General features: G+C 43.7%; 1 protein-coding gene across 4 annotated transcripts in view; it reads left to right on the top strand.

Moving 5' to 3' along the window:
• RNF13 (ring finger protein 13) overlaps positions 1–20,232 on the top strand; it is a 203,576-nt gene that overhangs the window by 101,591 nt on the left and 81,753 nt on the right. For all 4 annotated transcript variants that reach the window (XM_077488192.1, XM_077488189.1, XM_077488191.1 and 1 more), the window contains one exon: positions 2,523–2,651. In XM_077488192.1, coding sequence (XP_077344318.1) covers positions 2,523–2,651 — 129 coding nt within the window. The remainder of the gene's footprint in view (positions 1–2,522; positions 2,652–20,232) is intronic.

The following is a 20,232-nucleotide window of genomic DNA, read 5'->3' as shown; positions in this document are numbered from 1 at the left end:
CTTCACTTCCTGTCCCATAGCCAAAACAGGAAGTGAAAATAAATCCATGGAAATTGAGGGAACCCCATTGTGTGAACAGATTAATCAGAACTAGTGTCCCCATTGGAAGATTTCCCCTTAATTACTTTTCTGGAGATAACATTTGCAATTTTCTTTTACTTTCAATGAGAAGGGTAAACTGCACAAATAGTGAGGGTGAATCTCCCTAATGGACACAGACAGCAGTAAAAGCCTGACAGGTGTTCTAATCCCTCTCCACTCTATCCAAAATGAAACAAAAAATATTACCCTTAGTTACACTGTAAGCATACCACTTCCCGTCATAACCAAAAGACGGCTACAGCGCAGGCCTTAACTGCCGGGAGGGTGTCCATAGGCGTTCTCCCGTGCGTGAGCTGCCTGCACGTCCCGCTGCGTGCTCTGAGTCAATGAGGCTTGGCTGATCACAGATCGGAGCAAGGGGTCGATCCCGGGCTCCTTACCATGTGATCAGCTGTCAGCCAATGACAGCTGATCACATGATGTAAACATAAGATCTGTAATCAGCTTTTTTTTTCTCCTCACGCTGACAGCATGAGGAGAAAAAAAAGGCCCACCACTGGCTCCTGCCAAAGGGACATAGGTCCCGAACAGGGAGAGCCATCGCCGCCTCATCAGTGCCCCCCAGTACCACCTATCAGTGCCCATCAGTGCAGCCTCAGCACACAATAATGAAGGAGAAAAATTACCTGTTTTCAAAATGTTAGAACAATCTAAAAAACGGTTTTTGTTTTTTATTAAAAATTTGGGTATTTTTTTGCAAAAAAAAATAAATAAAAAATAAAATAAAAAACAGCAGTGATTAAATACCACCAAAAGAAAGCTCTCTTTGTGGGGAAAAAACATTATAAAAAATTGGGTACAGTGACGCATGACTGTACAATTGTCCTTTAATGTATACACCGCTCCTAAAATGCCCCTGCCATCGAAGTCGATCTGAAGCGCCCGCAAAGCACTTTGGCAGCGACGCTTTGCGTTGAACCCTTTTTCGGCCGCTAGTGGAGGGTTGAAAGTGCCCTGCTAGCAGCTGAAAAACGCTGCTTAAAATAACAGCCCTTTACCGCCAACCCCCCCGCCCCAGTGTGAAAGTGCCCAAAGGGCACAGTTGGCAAGTGGTAAACCTAAAGTATAATGTTAGTTGCCAAGAAAAATTAAGTGTTTTTTTTGTTTTGTTTTGTTTTTTTGAGCAAACATGGTTCAACAGTTCTACTGTAAGGTTCATTGTTTTATGTTGGGGGTCCTCAATGCTATTTATAGGAAAATTACATTTATTGGGATTGCAGGGCATCACAATCGTTGCATCTGGTAATAAGCTTTTTTTTCTTTTCACTAAAATTCCTTGAGTTGGTGTCAAGAGCCACATGTAACAATAAAAGTCCAGTAACTTCCCCACCAGTGATTTTTAATAGTAGATTTTTTTTTTTTTATGGGATTCTGAAATGTGCACTGTATATACTAGTGTATATATACTATGCTATAACTAGTATATACTCAGTTGTGATGAAAGGAAAAAAGCAGCAATTTGTGATGCCCATTAAAAAAAAAAAATACATTTAACGATTTCTGCATGATCTGACCTTTATTGAAGTTGCAGTAAATCATTTCATGCACAGAGAATTTTAGCTGCTTGTAAGAGTACCTTCTATTTAAGAGCATATTTAAAGCCTGATCGGGTTGTTTTTTTTGGAGGGGGCGGGGGGAGCAGAAAATGGTTAACAGCTGCCAGAGTTTTTTTATTTTCTTTGCCATCTGTGTACTTCCGTTTCCTTTACTTCCTTTCCTGTAGACACAACAGGAAGTAATGGGAAATATTTCTGATGTTGGAAAATCTTCTCTTAAATATTTGTCAACAGAACAAGTTACGGTACCTCCATTGGTACATTTCCCCTTTTTATTCCAATAATGGAGAAAAAACCCAATTGTTGGCTTTTTACTCGCTTTTATTCTGAAGGGCAATGATCACCAGAACAAATATAGTAAATCTCCTGATACCGAACTGGGGTGACAGATAATAATAAACATGTCAAACTGGCCTACTCTGTGCAATGGTTTTGAATAGAGCAACCTCGATCCTCCTCTTCTGAGGTCCTTTTGCCTGCGCTTTTGGCTTGCACCCCATAGCAAACCTTGAGCCCTGCTCTTCCATTGACACACACAGCACAGCTTGCCCCCCCCCCCAAACTGGCTGTGATTGACAGCAGCTAGGCCAGTGGCTCCCTGCTTCAATTTCCAGTCGGGAGAGAGAGAGCTGCTACTCTCAGGCACAGCGCTGAATCAAAATTAAGATTGGGCTCAGGTAAGTATAGGGAGGGCGGGGAGAGGAAACACACAGAAGGCTTTTTTTTTTTTTTTTTTTTACCCTAATGCAGAGAATGCATTAAGGTAAAAAACATTCTGTCTTTGGAACCTTTTTATATACTTGTATGTTTAAGCGTGTTTCCATATTCTGTTTCCTAATATTCTTTGTTGTGTGTTTTTTGTAGGGGTTTCTGGTATCCTCTAAACCAGAGAATGCTTGTGAGCCCATTTCTCCTCCACCAGTGCAGAAGGACAACAGCTCGAGTGTCTATGTGGTGCTTATCAGGAGACTGGACTGTAACTTTGACATTAAGGTAGGATGACCTCCGCTACATGGACATAGCCACTGAGATCCCTGTGTAAAGATTTGTTCTCTTGTAGAATGAAAGGCCTTAGGGACATATTTAGCCCCCATTCACACCAGTACAACTTGTTATGGACAAGCCGCACCCAATTGCTGGCTATGGAACTGTTCATATCTCTGACTCAAGCGATTATGAAAAAGGTTCCTCTAGTACTTTTTACCGATTTTGTTATTGTGACTTGCATAAACTTCAGTTAAATTAAGTCACAAGCCACTTTGAAATTGCGCTGAAGTAGCACAACTTCAAAGCTGGACCGGTGTGAACAGAGGCTTAGGCCAGAGTGAATGTGTGAATAGTCGGTGAAAACATTGATAAATAGACCATGTTAGACCTTTTTGGTATACATTCCTGCTGCAACAGTTATATATGTACACTTAATATAATATGTGTGCAAGTTTTCTGCTGTCCAGCTTAGTGTTTGATCAAATGAAAGTGTTACTAAACCCAGAACCCTGCATTCACTAGATCTGGTCTCACACAGTACACAGAACATGGAAATGCAATTAGTTTAGTAAATCTAAACTATTTTATTAAATATATATATACACAAAAGTATATGTCAGTCTTGTGACTTCTATCAGTGTCTGGTTAAAGCTTGTAAGAGGAGTTTTTATTCTCCTCTGACTAATCCTATGAGGCTGCATGACCTCTGACCCTCTGGACAGTGCTGATTGGCCCTGTGCTGATCACATGCACCCTCCCAAGGGAAAAAAAACTCTAGCAATACACACAAAACTGAGCATGTGCAGAGTGATTCCAAAGGCTCTGTCTTATCAGGAGGTGGATTGGGGACAGTGGAAGAAGGGGAGAATCAGAGAAGACAGGATCCAACAGCCTTTTTACACAATGCAGATGATTAACTCCTTATATTTCACATTGAGTAAAACAAACATGCTCTACTGCACATATAGACTGATTTTACTGTTGTGGGTTTAGTAACACTTTAAGGTCATTTTAAGTCTGGCAGATATCTTCATAAAATATTTTCATAAAAATCTGCGGACCCTGTAAAGCCTGCTGCAATGTATATCATTTCTCTCTACCTTTTAGAGCACTGGTATAATAGGGAAGGGATAGACATGTTTCCTGTAGCAATTGTTTCTTAAACTACAGGCCAAGATGCAAATTGGGTTGTGGGAGGATTGGACTGCAATACTTTTTTTTTTTTTGAAAATATTTTTTATTGAGTTTTAGACAGACAGACAAACAAACAGTCAACAAAGAACAGTGACATGCCACAGTATTATGGTTAGACCCACGCAGGGGCCATCAAGCGATTCCAACAGAATAATCGACACCTGTAGCACATCCACAACAACAACAACTAACTTAGTGCTAGGTTGGCTCCCACTCCATATAACAACTTAGGACCAAATTCTGCAGTCGGGCCGCAAGAGGCACCAGAATAAGTGAACTAGGCTCATAGCACTGGCTACACTAAATATCATAAGACAGTGAAGTGGAGCAATACCAGGGACCCACCCCAACCACACTCCCATCTTCCCTCAGGATGACATCCCGGACATGTTAATCTGTAGTCACTGTGGAGGCATCAGCCAGCCACTTAGACCACACTTTCATGTATTTTTTGGGGCAACCCCTGTTATGATATGTTTCCTTATAATGTGGTAAGACTTTATTGACATGGGATTTCCACAGTTTTAATGACGGCGGGGCCTGCTTTTTCCAGCATAAGGTGATCATTTTCCTGGCATAAAAGAGTAGAAGTCCTATCAGGGTTCTGTCTGCTATCCTGGGGGCCACCCCCTCCACCAATCCCAGAAGGCATATCCGCGGGGTCTGGGCTACATCTATTCCCACCACTTCATGAATTATGGATAGTACCTGTGACCAGTAACGCTGAATTACCGGGCAGGACCAGAAGATGCGTATAAAGTCACCCGGATCCCCAGTACATCTCCAGCATTCCGAGGACAGGGAGGTTCTCATTTTATGTAATCTATACAGGGTAATATATGCCCGGTGTAGAATTTTGTATTGTATGAGACTGTCTCGAAGGGAGACCAGGATGGTGAAGGGAATGTCCCACATGTCCTCCCAGTCCTCAGAATCCAGGTCCGGTATGTCTTGAGTCCATCTCTGTCGGAGCTTTGACAGATCTGGAAAAGAGACCCTAATAAGGTGCGCATATAGGACCGAAGTCGGCTTCCTAGTACATTCAGATCTTGTAACCTTTTCCAGGGCGGATTGCACAATTTGCGTGGTATTGGGTACCACTTGGGCCTTGAAAGCATGGGATAGTTGCATATAGCGGAATAGATGCGAGGGGGGTGGACTGCAATACTTAGTGATGTTTCATTGAAATTAATCGTGAATCATGCGCACACTTGCTTGGAAGAAACACACATGCAGATATTCAGAACATCCAGACTGAATTGCAGAAACTCTTCCAAGAGCTAAACACGTTAAATGTGAAACTTGATCTCTTAGAAGAGGAGATCACCAAGATTAAGGACAAGGTTTGAGAGTCAACCAAGACTATCAAAGTTTAATTGTATCCAGTCGACTCCTATAAATACTCCAAAAGATTTTTAGTTTTTCTGATATTGAGGGGTGAATTCTATATTTTTTTTTAATGTCCTCAGTGAGTTCACTTTCCAGGAGTAGTGATGGGAAGGGGAAGTTGGCAGATACTTTTTTGGGTAATGAGGAACAAAAAAACAACTAACAAGCCCAGATTTCACAAATACACAAACTTACCGGAAGAGATTGCGGAGAGGGCTGTGAGACACAAGAAATACAAACAGTAACAAGATGTACACATTAACAATGTGATTTTAGTTTCGATTTTAAAAATGTTTGCACGTTCATGAATTATCCTCTTTAGATGAGGGAGGTTGCTCAGGTTTTAATATTACGAATAGAATAAGAGCCCCTGAAATGGAGTCTTCAATTAACTTGAGGTCTAATTTTTACCCCAATCATGACAGAGGTGAGAAACTTGATCTATTCCAAAAATGTTTTGAACAGGATTTGGTCTCTTTGGTGGAGAAGGCGAGTGTAGGCAGATTTAAGGGAAAGCATAACATGAGTAGACAACAGATGAAGATTTTAGATCTCTTAAAGAGAAATTCAGCCATCACTATAAAGGGTGCAGTTAAAGGTGGAGCTGCAATAGTGATAAACGAAGAGGACTATCGGAGAAGCCAATAGATCATGGGTGCTCAACTGGTGGCCCTCCAGCTGTTGGCAAACTACAGTTCCCATCATGCCTCTGCCTTTGGGAGCCATTCTTGTGACTATCAGCCATGAAATGCCTCATGAAACATGTAGTTCTGCAACAGCTGGAGGGCCACAGGCTGAGCACCCATGCAATAGGCAATTATCAGATGAGAACATCTACTATAAGCTAAATAGAGCTCACACTGCTAGCTACAAAAACTAGACTTTGTGAAGCAAAACCAATGGGCAATTTTAGACCTTCTTTCCTTCTTTTCAGCTCATAGATTGATAACGGAGTTCCCTGTAACCCTGATATTCCACCACCTCCCAAAGGTTCACAAATCTAATGCTTCAATTACAGGCCAACCTAATGTGGCCAGTTCTGGGTCTGTTTGGGAGATTTGAGTAACCTCCTCCAATTTTTGGTTTAAAATCTAAAGATATATCTTTGTGATCCGAAACTGGAGAATGGTGTACGGGTGACAAAAGGCTGATGTTATGCCAGCTTTTTGTATTAATTTATACCTTGTAATTTGGGATGGATGGCACTGCAACATCATCTTGATCATTATTAGTGATGCACCGAAATTTCGGCCGCCGAAACATATCGGCCGAAAATGCCCTTTTCGGCAATTTGCCGAAAGAGGAAAACGGCCGATAATGGAGCCGAAAATGGGGCGTGGTCTGGGTGGGGGCGGGGCTCCGCCCCCCGCCCCTGGTGACGCCCATCATGGGGGGTGTATAGCGCAGGAGAGCCGCCTCCGCCGCCTGTTTGATCACAGCGCCGGGAACATCACAGCTTTCATTTCAATAGCTGTGTGTTCCCGGCCGCGTGCCGTCACACACAGCCCCTTCCCCCTCGTCCGGGCACTTAGATAGACAGATCATCCGCAGGATTGGACGGATGATCTGTCTATCAAAGTGCCCAGACAAGGGGGAGGGGCTGCGTGTGACGGCGCGCGGCCGGGAACACACAGCTATTGAAATGAAAGCTGTGATGTTCCTGGCGCTGTGATCAAACAGGCGGCGGAGGCGGCTCTCTTCCCTGCACACAGTGCACAGGCTGGCTGCAAAATGGCACACAGGCTGCAAAATGGCACACAGGCTGCAAAATGGCACACAGGCTGCAAAATGGCACACAGGCTGCAAAATGGCACACACAGGCTGCAATGGGACACACAGGCTGCAATGGGACACACAGGCTGCAATGGGACACACAGGCTGCAATGGGACACACAGGCTGCAATGGGACACACTGGCTGCAATGGGGCACACTGGCTGCAATGGGGGATGCCTCCTGTACCATGTCCTCTGTCTCTGACCATCTCCTGTACCATGTCCCCAATCTGACCATCTCCTGTACCATGTCCCCAGTCTGACCATCTTCTGTACCGTGTCCCCAGTCTCTGACCATCTCCTGTACCGTGTCCCCAGTCTCTGACCATCTCCTGTACCGTGTCCCCAGTCTCTGACCATCTCCTGTACCGTGTCCCCAGTCTCTGACCATCTCCTGTACCGTGTCCCCAGTCTCTGACCATCTCCTGTACCGTGTCCCCAGTCTCTGACCACCTCCTGTACCGTGTCCCCAGTCTCTGACCACCTCCTGTACCGTGTCCCCAGTCTCTGACCACCTCCTGTACCGTGTCCCCAGTCTCTGACCACCTCCTGTACCGTGTCCCCAGTCTCTGACCACCTCCTGTACCGTGTCCCCAGTCTCTGACCACCTCCTGTATACATTTTTTTTTTTTTAAAACTGTCATTTTCAGTATCGGTGCTGTTTCGGTATCGGTTTCGGTTTTCGGCCTAGTGTATTTTTCATTTTCGGTATCGGTTTCGGCACCAAAAAACCCATTCGGTGCATCCCTAATCATTATACTAGCTATTCTTCGGATTTCAAGATTTTTATAGTGGAAGCAGTTCTAATACAATTACTTTTTGTTTTATGGGGTTTATCTCCAGAGGCGTGGTGCTTCTGTGCTTCATAAGTTATGCCAACCTGTATGTGGGTTGGTGGGAAGAGTGCAACGTCTTTGGGGGTATAAATCTATTTGGTTTTGTTTATTGTACAGTAGGATTTGTCTGTTTAAAATGTTCCTTGAATATATAAATAATAATTTGTATAATTTGAGATTCATAAGTAAGCAACATACATGAATGTTAGATAAATTACTTTTGATCTGACTCGACGTGGTTCATTGGATGATCAACAGCACATATGCATGATTTTCGTAACCCGAAGTCCATGAGTTTTCTTCTCCATTCTGACAGTTGTCATTCAGCTCATGTGAAGAGAGCTAATACCTAAGGGCCAATTCATTAAAGCCTGTTGAAATTGTTCTATTCTAGAAGGTTTCTAAGAGGGAAGCTTCTAAGAGGTGATTCTTGGAACATATCAACTATATATAAAAAAAAACAAAAAACAAAAAAAAAACATATCATAGTTTTAAACAGATGCCCTGATAATTCTTTTGAGGGGGGAAAAATACAATATGAAGAGCTCAAAGTGAGTTGGGATATCCAATCTACCCTTTTTCTACCCATTATAGTCTAGAACAGGGGCACCAAACTCAATTTCATTGTGGGCTGCATTAACATTATGGTTGCCCTGTAAGACTAGGTGTCCAGAGCACCCCACTTTCTCTTACATCAGCTGTCAAGAGCCACACCTTCCCTTACATCACAGGGCACCCCTCATACCTTGTGATTCTGCCAGGAAGAAAATGGGTGCAGTGATGGGAAGCAGAAAATGCAGAATCTGGAGGAGGACCAGAGGAGGGCTGGAGTCTGCAGAATGCTGCGACCAGGGGAGGAGAAGATAAGGGAGTGCTGCGGCTGCACAGAATCTATAGAAGGAGTTGTGTCCTCCTCCCAGTGGCGAACTGCAGAGACAAGGAAGGGGGTGGAGGGCAGAGATGAGTCTCTCTGCAGCTGCAAAAAGAAGCTAAAGATCTGGTGGAGGCGTTCTGCCCTCCTCTCTGCTGTTTACTGCAGAGACAAGGTGGGGCAGAGACAAGGGGGTTGCAGGAGAGGTGCGAGGGCCACATAAAATGGACTGGAGGGCCGGATTCGGCCCGCAGGCTTTGTGTTTGACACGTGATCTAGAATTTGATGAGAAAAATAGTTGTTTGCCAATATTAAATGGTGAATATGACTATGAAAGAAATATTATCTTCAGGGGTTTTCTTCGTAGCTAGGATAGAATCTACAATTGGAAACATGGTGTCTCCTAGCTTATTTCTCTTTGACTGGTATAAAAAGACATGTATAAATGTAGCCATAGTCGTTGTTCAAGTTGTATCAATTATACCATGAACCGCATGAAAGTGTTGTTGTCCCACATACAATAAAGTATTTATATAATAAAATAGAGTTCAAATTGAAAATGATATCTCAGCTTACAAGTTCTGTACTGGCTTTTAGGGGCATTTTAGCATTTTTTTTTTCCTGCCAAAAAACTGCTCTCAAAATTGCAGAACAGAAGGGGTTATTTTTCTGCCTCTAAACACTGAGCTTAACATATTCCTCTAACATCCTAATGTACATTGAGCTGCTTGACATTGAGCGTTTATTTAAGTCAGTGTGCATGGACTCTAATGCCGCATACACACGATCAGACTATCTGGTGGACTTAGTCTGGCGGACTGTCTAAACGAGCGGACCTGCCCACACACGGGACTATCCACGGTACTTTTAAAATGAACGGACTTGCCCACACACGGAGGAAAGGCCAGTACTAGCGAAGGATGTCAAGGTCGCCGGCGGCGGCGAGATTGACACGTCGCTGGCCCCGTCACCTGGTATGGACTTAGGCTGGGTTCACACCGCTGCGGCTGGGAGACCCGGATGTGATTCGCACCGCACTGCAAATCAAATCCGATCTCTGTGCGATGCGAGTTCAGCCATACAGATAGTATGGGTGAATTCGCATCGCACCCGCTCCAAACTCGCACAGGACCCTTTTTTTGGTCCGCAGCAGAATCGGATCGCATGGGTGTTCGTTCACACCATGCGATCCAATTCCTGTCCGAGTTTGCAGATCGCACTGCGATATGCGAACTGATCTGGGGGTGTCATTAAGGTTTCACTGACACTCCCAGCAGTCCGCATAGGGCAGTGTGAACTGCCGGTGGGAGGCATGCGATGCGGGAACCCGCCGCGGATTTGCGGCGTTCCCGCATCGCTCCAGTGTGAACCCAGCCTTAAAGGGGAAGCCCTATGCCGAAAAAAACGATGTGGGGGTCCCCCCCTAGGTGCATATCAGACCCTTATCTGAGCACGCAACCCGGCCGGTCAGGAAAGGGGGTGAGGATGAGTGAGCGCCCCCCCCCCCCTGAGCCATACCAGGCCGCGTGCCCTCAACATGGGGGGTGCTTTGGGGAAGGGGCCCCCCCACCCCAAAGCACCTTGTCCCCATGTTGATGAGGACAAGAGCCTCTTCCCAACAACCCTGGCTGTTGGTTGTCGAAATCTGCGGGTGGGGGGCTTATCGGAATCTGGCCCCCCACCCTATGTGAATGAGTATGGGGTACAATGTACCCCTATCCATTCACCTGTGAAAAAAATGTAAATAAAACGCAACACACAAGGGTTAAAAATAGTTTATTGCACAGCTCCGGGGGTCTTCTTCCGTCTTGGGGGGGTCTTCTCGCTGGACTCCTCCGCTATCTTCTGCTAGCTCTTTTACTAGCGGAGGAGCCCGGCTTTCTTCTTCGCCGCCACCCAGGGGTCTTCTTCTGACTTCGGGGGTCTTGTCCCCCTCTTCGGTTCTTCTTGCCGGGCCTCTGCTCCTTCTTCCAGCTCTTTTACTGGCAGTGGCCCGGTCTTCTGTCGCCACTTGCTTATCCGGCCGGGTTGCGTGCTCGGATAAGGGTCTGATATGGACCTAGTAGGGGACGACATTGACTTCCTTCGCTAGTCTCGGCTACCTGGAGCCTCTTTCAAAATAAACTGACTTTTCCTTCGTGTGGGAAAAGTCCATTCATTTCCAAAGTACGGCGGACTAGCACACACACGGCCGTATACAAATTTTGAGTCAAAACTTTCCAAGTCTGACTTTTGGGTAAAAAAAAGTCTGCCGGAGCCTACACACGGGCGGATTGTCTGGTGGACTCGAGTCCACCGGATTGTTTAATCGTGTGTATGCGGCATCAGAGTGGAGGAAGATTATTTTGTTTATCTATTAATAATGGGTTTTGGATATGTTTACAATGGGTGGTTACATTTGTATAGTAAGCGTGGCGTAATTTGTCCAAGCTAATAGTAATTGACAAATAATACAGCACACTTTGCTACAAATCATATATTACCACAATCTGGTATGTAGCTGCCAAACAATCCAGGTAAAGCTCAACTGCAGGAAACCTAAAAATTCTCCCTTGCAGTGGAGCTGTGCCCTCAACTCACAGGTTAAATGCTTGTTTAGTCAAGGAGACAGTAAAAATACTTTTATTTACCCGATCCTCTGCTCCCCTGGCAGAGAGAACTACCCTATGCTCTGGTGTTGGACTGTCCTTCAGCGTCCTCATGTCTAATGCAGTGCTATGTACCCCGCATCAGTCTTGATGATGTCATAGTACCTGAGACCAGTCTATTTGCACTGCAAAGTAAATCAGATTTTTCATGTCCCCAAGGACAGAAACAAGCATTTAACCCTTGCAGTGTGTTTGGTTTCATGGAGCTCAGTTTTACAGTATCAGGGAAGGTTTGTTTCTGGGGCATGAAAGTGTCATTAAAGTGGTTCTCCACCTAAAAAAAAAAAAAAAAATATTAAAAGCCAGCAGCTACTAATATTGCAGCTGCTGACTTTTAATAAATGGACACTTAACTGTCCCAGGGTCCAGCGATGTCGGCGGCAGATGACGAGCGATCGCTCGTCTCGCTGCTGCCCCCGCCGCCATCCTCTGTCAGGGAATCGGGAAGTGAAGCATCGTGGCTTCACTGCCCGGTTCCCTACTGCGCATGCGCGAGTCGCGCTGCGCGTCTCTTCTGGTCCCCCGCTGTGTCCTGGGAACTATGCGTTTCCCAGAACACAACGGGGGGGGGGGGGGGGCGGGTGTCTGCGGCGGTCTGCCCGGAAGTGGGTACAGATACCTGGATTATCCAGGTAACTGCACCCCCTCCCCCCTGAAAGGTGCCGATTGTGGCACCGGAGGGGGAGAGGGATCAGATTAGCGGAACTTCCCCTTTAGGGTGAAGAACCGCTTTAATATTCATATCCACAACAACACTACTTCTCTCAAAACCTGTGACAATTAAACTTATATGATTGACAGCACAGACATATATGGGGAGTAGAGTGTGTGCAGGGGGGTGAGTGGAGGGAATTACATGAAGAAGATTGTGAAGTGAAGAGACCCCTGCACTAATTGAAAATGTTGTGCAGAATTTACCATATTTTTTTTGGCTTTACTAACACTTACACAATGGGTGAAGAGTGCCCACGATGTTAGTCTAGGTCCATACTATACCGATTTCCCATCGGCTGTGTTTGCGCAGGCACAGCAGCTCATTCATCTGAATAGGCTGCTGTACCTACAGAAAATGCAAGGAAAAGGTCCTTGCATCTTTTGCAGGGAAAGCGTATGCTGTTGTGCAGTTCCCAATACAGGGACCCACGCTGCAGTTTCCAGTGCATGGGGTTGCCGTAAGGATTATTGGCACCTCCACACATTTTCTAAACAGCAGTACGTTTTTGGCACAGTAAGGCATGCAATTTACACACATTCCTGTAGCTCAGATGTGAACCTAGCCTTATAATATTATTATAATTATTATGGACTTGTATAACCCCAACAGTTTGCGCAGCACTTTACCATATAAAGAAATACAATACAGCAACAATACAATTCAATAGGAGGGCCCTGCTCTTGGGAGCTTACAATCTAATAGGACATTAGTTCATGTTTGTCTCCTCCCAATAGGTTAACAACTTTCTTTTTGGATCCCTGGAATGAAAAGAACACTTGACTTAGATGGCTTGCTTTTGGTGTATTTCCTGTTCTTGGAAATAGGAGGTATATGACCGTTGTTTTTGTTTTACGTTCTTTCAGCTTTCTGTAATGTCAATGTCTGCATTCAGAATTCCCCTTGGTAAACTTTTTCATGAGGCATGTACTGCACACCGATCTATATTATTTTTACGGTACATCACTGGCAGATGCATAGCATAGAAAGGCAGTGTGTATTTGGTTACTGTGTGGGAATAGTCCCTGTGAATTTCTTCTGGAAAACGCCGGAGGCATTGTTGATTCCACAAACCACATGCCCGTACTTTTAGCTAAAGTATATGTATGAACTGGAAGAAAACTATTGTAGAGAGGGCTCCCTGTGAATATTAGACGACTGCTGTTTGAATTGGCTTCTTTGGCTGGACTGAGCGACATGTCTCATGTTTGAGTCCTGTGCATGGCTGGCATCTGATTGCTCCAGAGCAAAAATTATATAAATTGGTCTCAAACGGATCAGATTCAGCTGCAGCTTAACTGTATTACATAACTACAGGAAAAAAAACTAAACAAAAAATATAAGCTGCGCTAAATACCACATACACCAGTTATATGTGTAAATAAATCAAGTGACAATAAATTATAGGCTTAAACCAGCCTCTAAACATGAATTAATAAAGATCCAATCATGGGTGATAAGTGCATATAAATGCTACAATCTTAAACCATACACACTGCCTGCCCCTTACAATATGGTACCAAGCCGCACACCCCTATGTGAAATAATACAAACTTTAGAAACACCCAGTGTATGAATCAGTGAGTCTATGAGTCTATATGTAATTATCAAAGAAGTCCTTGCATGATAAATCAAATGTGAATAAAGTCCTCCACAGATGAACCGTGCTCGATCCACCACCGTATAACACGGTTAAACAGTGCTTGATCCACCACCGAATAATAAAATTTGCCGCTTACCGGAAATTCATGACCCCCCACTACAGAGGGTCACAGAAGGCATATGAATATATAGTTGTCTCCCAATCCAAAGAGGTCCTCGATGCTCTCCTTACACCACCACTTCAATATGAGGATTGTAGAAAATGCTTCGAAAAAATCCTTCCCGTAAATTTAAAGGGGCTCAGGGTAGATGTGCCAAAACCATAGAAGAGAAATAGAGCCCCAGATAGTGTAAAACCTTTTATTACTAAGAACCAAAAATAAAATTGCACTTGCAGTGTATACAGAAATCATCAGCCTTGAGTCCGTTGCGCCGGCCGGACGCATACGGACAGACCCGTTCTCCTGGAACTGTTCCCAAACACGAGGTGATGTTAGCGTATCGCTCAGGGCTGACATCAGGGGTGTAATGGTTTGGGGGATATTTTATTGGCATGCTTTTGGCCCCATAGTACCAATTAAAGCCGGAGTCCGCCGGGACTCTGCGTTTTATTTTTTATTTTTTTATTTTTTAAAGCCAGCAGCTACAAATACTGCAGCTGCTGACTTTTAAAATAGTGACACTTACCTGTCCAGCGCGCCCGTGATGTCGGCACCCGAAGCCGATCTCTAGATCGTCTCTCGGGTCCTGCCGCGGCCATCTTGGGTATGGGAATCAGGAAATGGAGCCTTTCGGCTTCATTTCCAGGTTCCCTACTGCGCATGCGCGAGTCGCGCTGCGCAATAAGGACGGTCCCCGCTGCCTCTGGGATCTGTGTGTTTCCCAGCAGGCAGCGGGGCACTTGCGGAAAGGGGCGGGCACTTGCGGAAAGGGGCGTAATCTACGCCCCTTTCCGCAGAGAGCTATCCCGGAAGTGGGTGCAGATACCTGTACTGTACAGGTATCTGCACCCCCCTCCCCCCTGAAAGGTGCCAATTGTGGCGCCGGAGGGGGGAGGGTTCCGATGAGCGGAAGGTCCACTTTAGGGTGGACCTCCGCTTTAAGCATTGTTTAAAAAAAAACACGGCCTACCTGAGTATTGTTGCTGACCATGTCCATCCCTTTATGACTATATTGTACCCACCTTCTATTGACTACTTCTAGCAGGATAATTCACCATGTCACAAAGCTCAAATCCTCTCACCCCTGGTTTCTTGAACATGACAATGAGTTCACTGTACTCTAATGGCCTCCACAGTCACCATGTCTCAATCCAGTAGAGCACCTTTGGGATGTGGTGGAGCGTGAGATTTGCATCATGGATATGCAACTGACAAATCTGCAGCAACTGCATGATACTGTCATGTCAATATGGACCAAAAATCCAATTCCAAAATCTCTGAGGAATATCTCCAACATCTTTTTGAATCTATGCCACAAATAATTCCATTTTGAGGGCAAAAATCGTTCCAACCCGGTACTAGGAAGGTGCGCCTCATAAAGTGGCCGGTGAGTATATACTTTCCTAGCTATTTACTAATGCTAGCAGCATAAGGAGAGAGTGAAGTTCCACTCTGTCTTCCATACACGGCTCAAACTTTGGCCAAGTTCTTCTGTCGGCACCACTGCTGGTTCAAAAGTATTTATCCAAACTGCGACACTGATGTACTGTGCATTAAACCTGTGTTAAGACATATATAAAGGCTGCCATTACTAACCCCCCCATTTTTTATTGAGAATGCAAGTTACCTGGCTGTCTCTAGCCTCTTCTTTTGAGTTACTGACCAGAAATAAGCATGCAACTAGGAAGGTCAGAAATCCTTATCTGCACACTTATTTCAGGTTAAAAACTGAATTTATTGAAGCCTTTTTGGGCCAGCATAGCAGGCAGACAACTTGGCGTTTCAAAAAGAAAGTTCAGGGATGTCAGTCGTCTATGCTTATTCTTAGTACGGGTTTCCTTTGCCAGTATGCTGTATATTAAATGTAATTTTATCCTACAGCAGCTTGATGATACACGCTGTTGGAGGATATTAAGAGTTAACACCGAACACACTGAGACAGAAGTGCCTATGCCAGACACCAGGCCTTTTTAGGTAATCATATTTGCATTGGTTAATGTAAGATTCCATTACCTGGATTTAAGATTCTCTCTCTCTCTCTCTCTCTCTCTCTCTCCATCCGCTTGTGGTCAATAGCAGTCTACAGCTTGGAGCTGAAAAAAATTACTTTCATCAGGCAATTTCAACTGTTGTCTGTTTTACATTATCCATCTTTATATGCATTAAATCATGCTGTTTAGTTTGTAAATCTCAGTGGCTTGTGGTCATTTATCTGAAAAAGTGATTTATAGACAGATGTCTTCAGATATTACATTAGTCTGGGCAATAGTTGGAGAGTGAGAACATGCCGTGTTCTGAAAATGTCTGTTATCAGTACCCTGGGATTGGTTAACTGTATTACAGCTGATTTATTAAAGGAGCAATTTTCACCCTCGTTTTATGTTCATTTCAAATTTCCAATTGGTTTCAAAGAAATGGAAAGACAGGCAAATCTCCAGAACCTGGCATTTGATGTGAATGCATAATATGGTAAAAGTCATTGAAATCAGCCCCATTCATATACATCTTTAAATCCCCTGGCAGTATACAAGTATTAGGGGAACCACAAACCTGATTTTTCTTGCATAAAAGCGTTGCTAAGCAGAGGTGGATTGTGGCTCCAAAGGTATGCGGAATGACGTATATTACATCTCTTACATGATCTAGATGTTTTCCGTGAAGATCATTAGCATATCCGTCCTTCCCTACAATATGGTCAAGGTGCTTAGGTGTAATTTTGGACTCCGCATCCTATCTTCTCTAAATCTTGTCATCTTCTTCTTTATAACCTTTCCAAAATATTCCCCCTCTTAACCAATGACACCACCAAACAACTAATTCACTTGTTATCTCTTGCCTTTACTAATGTAAATACCTTCCCCTTGGGCTACTTTAACACAGGCTATGTCCCCTTCAGTCTTTCAGAAATGCTGCTGGTAGACTTGCCACGTTTCCAAGTGCCCAGTGCATTCCACCGTTCTCTGCCAATCCCTACACTGGCTTCCATTTGTCCAAAGAATAAAATTCAAAATACTAACATACAAAACCATCTGCAACTTGGTGTACATCACCAACCTCATCTCAAAAGATCACTCAAACTGCCTTTTACGCCTCCCAAGAACACCTGCTCTCTAGCCCCCTTGTCTTCTCTCATTCTTGCCTCTGGGACTTCTCCAGAGCATCTCCTAGGCTTTGGATTTCCCTACAGCAACTTGAATGGCTTTCTGCTACAATGCTTTAGGCAATCCCTAAGAACTCATCTCTTCAGGGAAGCCTATCCTGCCTCTACCTATTAATTCCCCCACAATCACTACCTTTTGTATCAGTTGCAATTTTTTGTTTCAGATTGTAAGCTCTCATGAGAAGGGTCCTTCTAAGGCCCCTTTCACATGGGACGGATCAGTAATAATCCGCCCTGTGATGATCCGCTTGCTCAGCGGGGATCACTCCGTTGTCCCCACTGAGCTGGTGGATAACAGGGTGGTCCCTGCACACTGTGCAGGGACAGTCCTGTCAGCTCTCCATTCTCTTCCATGGGGGATCGGACGAACACGGAACGTCTGTCCGTGTTCATCCGATCCGCTCTGCAGACGGATAGAAAAATAGGATTTTCCTCCGTCTGCAGAATCGGACAATAGCGGAGGCGGACGATATCGGGTGTCTGTGGATGTTCATCCGCAGACACCCGCTATCCCATAGGAATGCATGTATGTCCGTATTTCATCCGCAAACGGATGGATGAAATATGGACATAATGTCCGCATGTGTGAAAGGGGCCTAAGGCTTTATGTACACCCTGCCTACATTTACCGCCGTCTGCCAAAACCTTCCTATCCTGAACGGAATTCTTCCGCATTCAGGAGAGGGGGAGGTTGAGGGAGATTGAACCTCACCTAACTTCAGCAGCTCCTAAACTCTGCTAAAAGCCTATGTGTAAGTCGACACATAGGCTTTTATGTAGTTGAGTTTAGGATCTTAGACGAAAAATAAATAAAAAAAAAGCTCCTAAACTCAAGTTTAGGAGCTGCTGGTGTAAATGAAGCCTAATCCTCTCATCTTGAATTGTATTGGAACTGTGCTGTCTTTTTTTTTTTTTTTTTTTTTTTTTTACGCTCTATGCACACTGATGCTGTTATAAAATGTATATAATAATAATATAGGCCTTTTCATACATTTCTTTGATATTCAGTAGGTTTTCACCATGAATTTTCATTTCTCTTGTTGGCCCAAACTGGGATTATTTGCTAACACAGTAGCATATCTCTCAGTAGGCCTGGTTTGGACTGGACTGTCCCAAAGTTTACCATAATTCCTGTACAACTCGGTATCCCACATCACTTCCACTGCCTCGCTCACGGTTCTCCTGCACAGCAGGCACAAGGCAGGGGAAATGACAGCTGGCATGTTTTGCAGCCAGTTCTGCAGTTCAGTAAGTTTAGGCTGTCAATGTATTGTGTAACCAATCGGATGCCCTGGATCTGCAGCCAATCAGGAAGTTCTGATATTGTCAGTGTGACAGTCAGATAGGCCTTTCCTAATTAGCTGTGGTTCCAGGGCTTCTGATTGCTTCCATTTTAGAATGATAGAGTCCATTTATGGAACTACAAGGCCGGCTGCTGTATAAAGTATGTGAAGAAGGGGCTCCTGATCTAATAGGGAACTCTGTAGTAAAGGGGGAGTCCTGATGTTAAGTAGGGAGGCACTGATGTAAAGGGGAGTACCTAGGATGTATAAGCACTGAGATGGCATTTTGGCTTTGTTTATGAAAACGTATTAGTCTTTCAAACCACTTTTGTAGTCTACATTTCTGATGATCTGCTACAGTACCAAATATTCATGAAACAAAAGGTTGTTTTGTTTTTGTTTATTTAACCTAAATTATTTTATAATTTATGGGCTTTCATGTAAAGTTTGGGTCTGTTCACACTACAAACCCTTTCATGCATGTTACCGCTGTTGCAATTACAAACTAGGGTGATGTGCACAGGAGTGTTTTGACAATCTCCTCCGTTTTTCTGTTGAACACTATACTTCCTGGTATAGAAACGTTTGCTCAAATCTCATACGAGTTTGTTACAATCATTTTCATTGCACAAGAATACAAGATTACAACTTTAAAATGCTTGAAAAACATTTGAGAAACTCCCGTGAAATATTACAGTATGCTTTGAATTTGCTCATGAATGCAAATACGCCTTTCATTTTTAAGAGCTGCTGGCGTGTATATACCCTTAGAAAGGGGATAATGTCAAAAACACAGTTTCTATAAAGCTGGCGTCCATGTATTATTGATTTCACATGTTCTACATGATACATTTTATTGAGTCTCCAGTCTGCCAAAAAAATCTATAGAATATTGTGGCTTGGCAGACAAATGTCTTTTTGTTCTTGGTCATTTTACATTTTTTTTTTTTTTTTTGCCTGTTGTTTATATTGGCCCATACCAGTATATTAATAATATGTCGTGCTGGTTTGATGGGAATCTAATCCACACTGTCTGTAAGAAGCAAAAAAGCCTGCAGACCTCGATACATTGGATCCATAGGGCCAAGTGAGTATTAAATTGCATAGCTTAGAAATATTTTTTAGGCTAGCAATTGACCTGTAGTTTAAAACTTTTTAGCTAGTATAAGTATTTTTTTTATACTTGTTAGACTTCTTTTTTTTTTTTTATCTCATACAATAGTGCGGTTTTGCCTTGCACAAGGATGAAAAAAATGTGTGCCTTATGTGTATATGTATGATACACTGTACCGATAATCACTCACATTTGGTAAGACTGAAATTATTGGCTACACACCATATGGAGGAGACTGAATAGTTGTTGGGCATCGTCTGCAGGCCAGGCATTACTTGCTTTATGAGAATCTGTCTGTGATCTTCCTGATGCTTTTAGCCTAGGACATTAAAGCATCTCCTGAACTTGCTTGCTGCTCTTAATATCTGATTGTCCTTCATTTGCTGTAAGTCTCTAACAATTCGGCCTAACATTTCTTGCTATGGATCTCCCTTCTGTAGGTTAGGGTCACGGCCATACATGGGTTTTGTGCCCATTTGTTAGATATTCCTGTGCTCCAAAAAAATATCTGTGACCTTGCACATAGGATAGCATTCTCTTCCATGGCAATTCATCTGATACAGATGGCAGATGTCACATTACAAAATGTTGATGCCTTCCATTGATGTGCATATATCGAGAGGAAAAAGGAAATCTTATTACCTGTGAAAAAATAGATATTGGGGGATTTTTTTTTTTATAATAATATATTTTGCCCTAGTAAAATGCAACAAGCACCAACAAACTACAGCCATTCCTACCCATGATTATTACACTAGGGGGAATATTTGTTAAGCAGTGAATGTGACAATCACCAAGCAGTCATGTGATGTGAATCATTCTCTCTTATTTAAAACACATGCAT

This window comes from Lithobates pipiens, unplaced genomic scaffold, assembly GCF_037356315.1.
Source record: "Lithobates pipiens isolate NorthernLeopardFrog02 unplaced genomic scaffold, aLitPip1_a1.2 Scaffold_18, whole genome shotgun sequence".
Taxonomy (NCBI): Eukaryota; Metazoa; Chordata; class Amphibia; order Anura; family Ranidae; genus Lithobates; species Lithobates pipiens.
The sequence above is the reverse complement of the archived record's forward strand: the minus strand, read 5'-3'. Positions and strand labels throughout refer to the sequence as shown.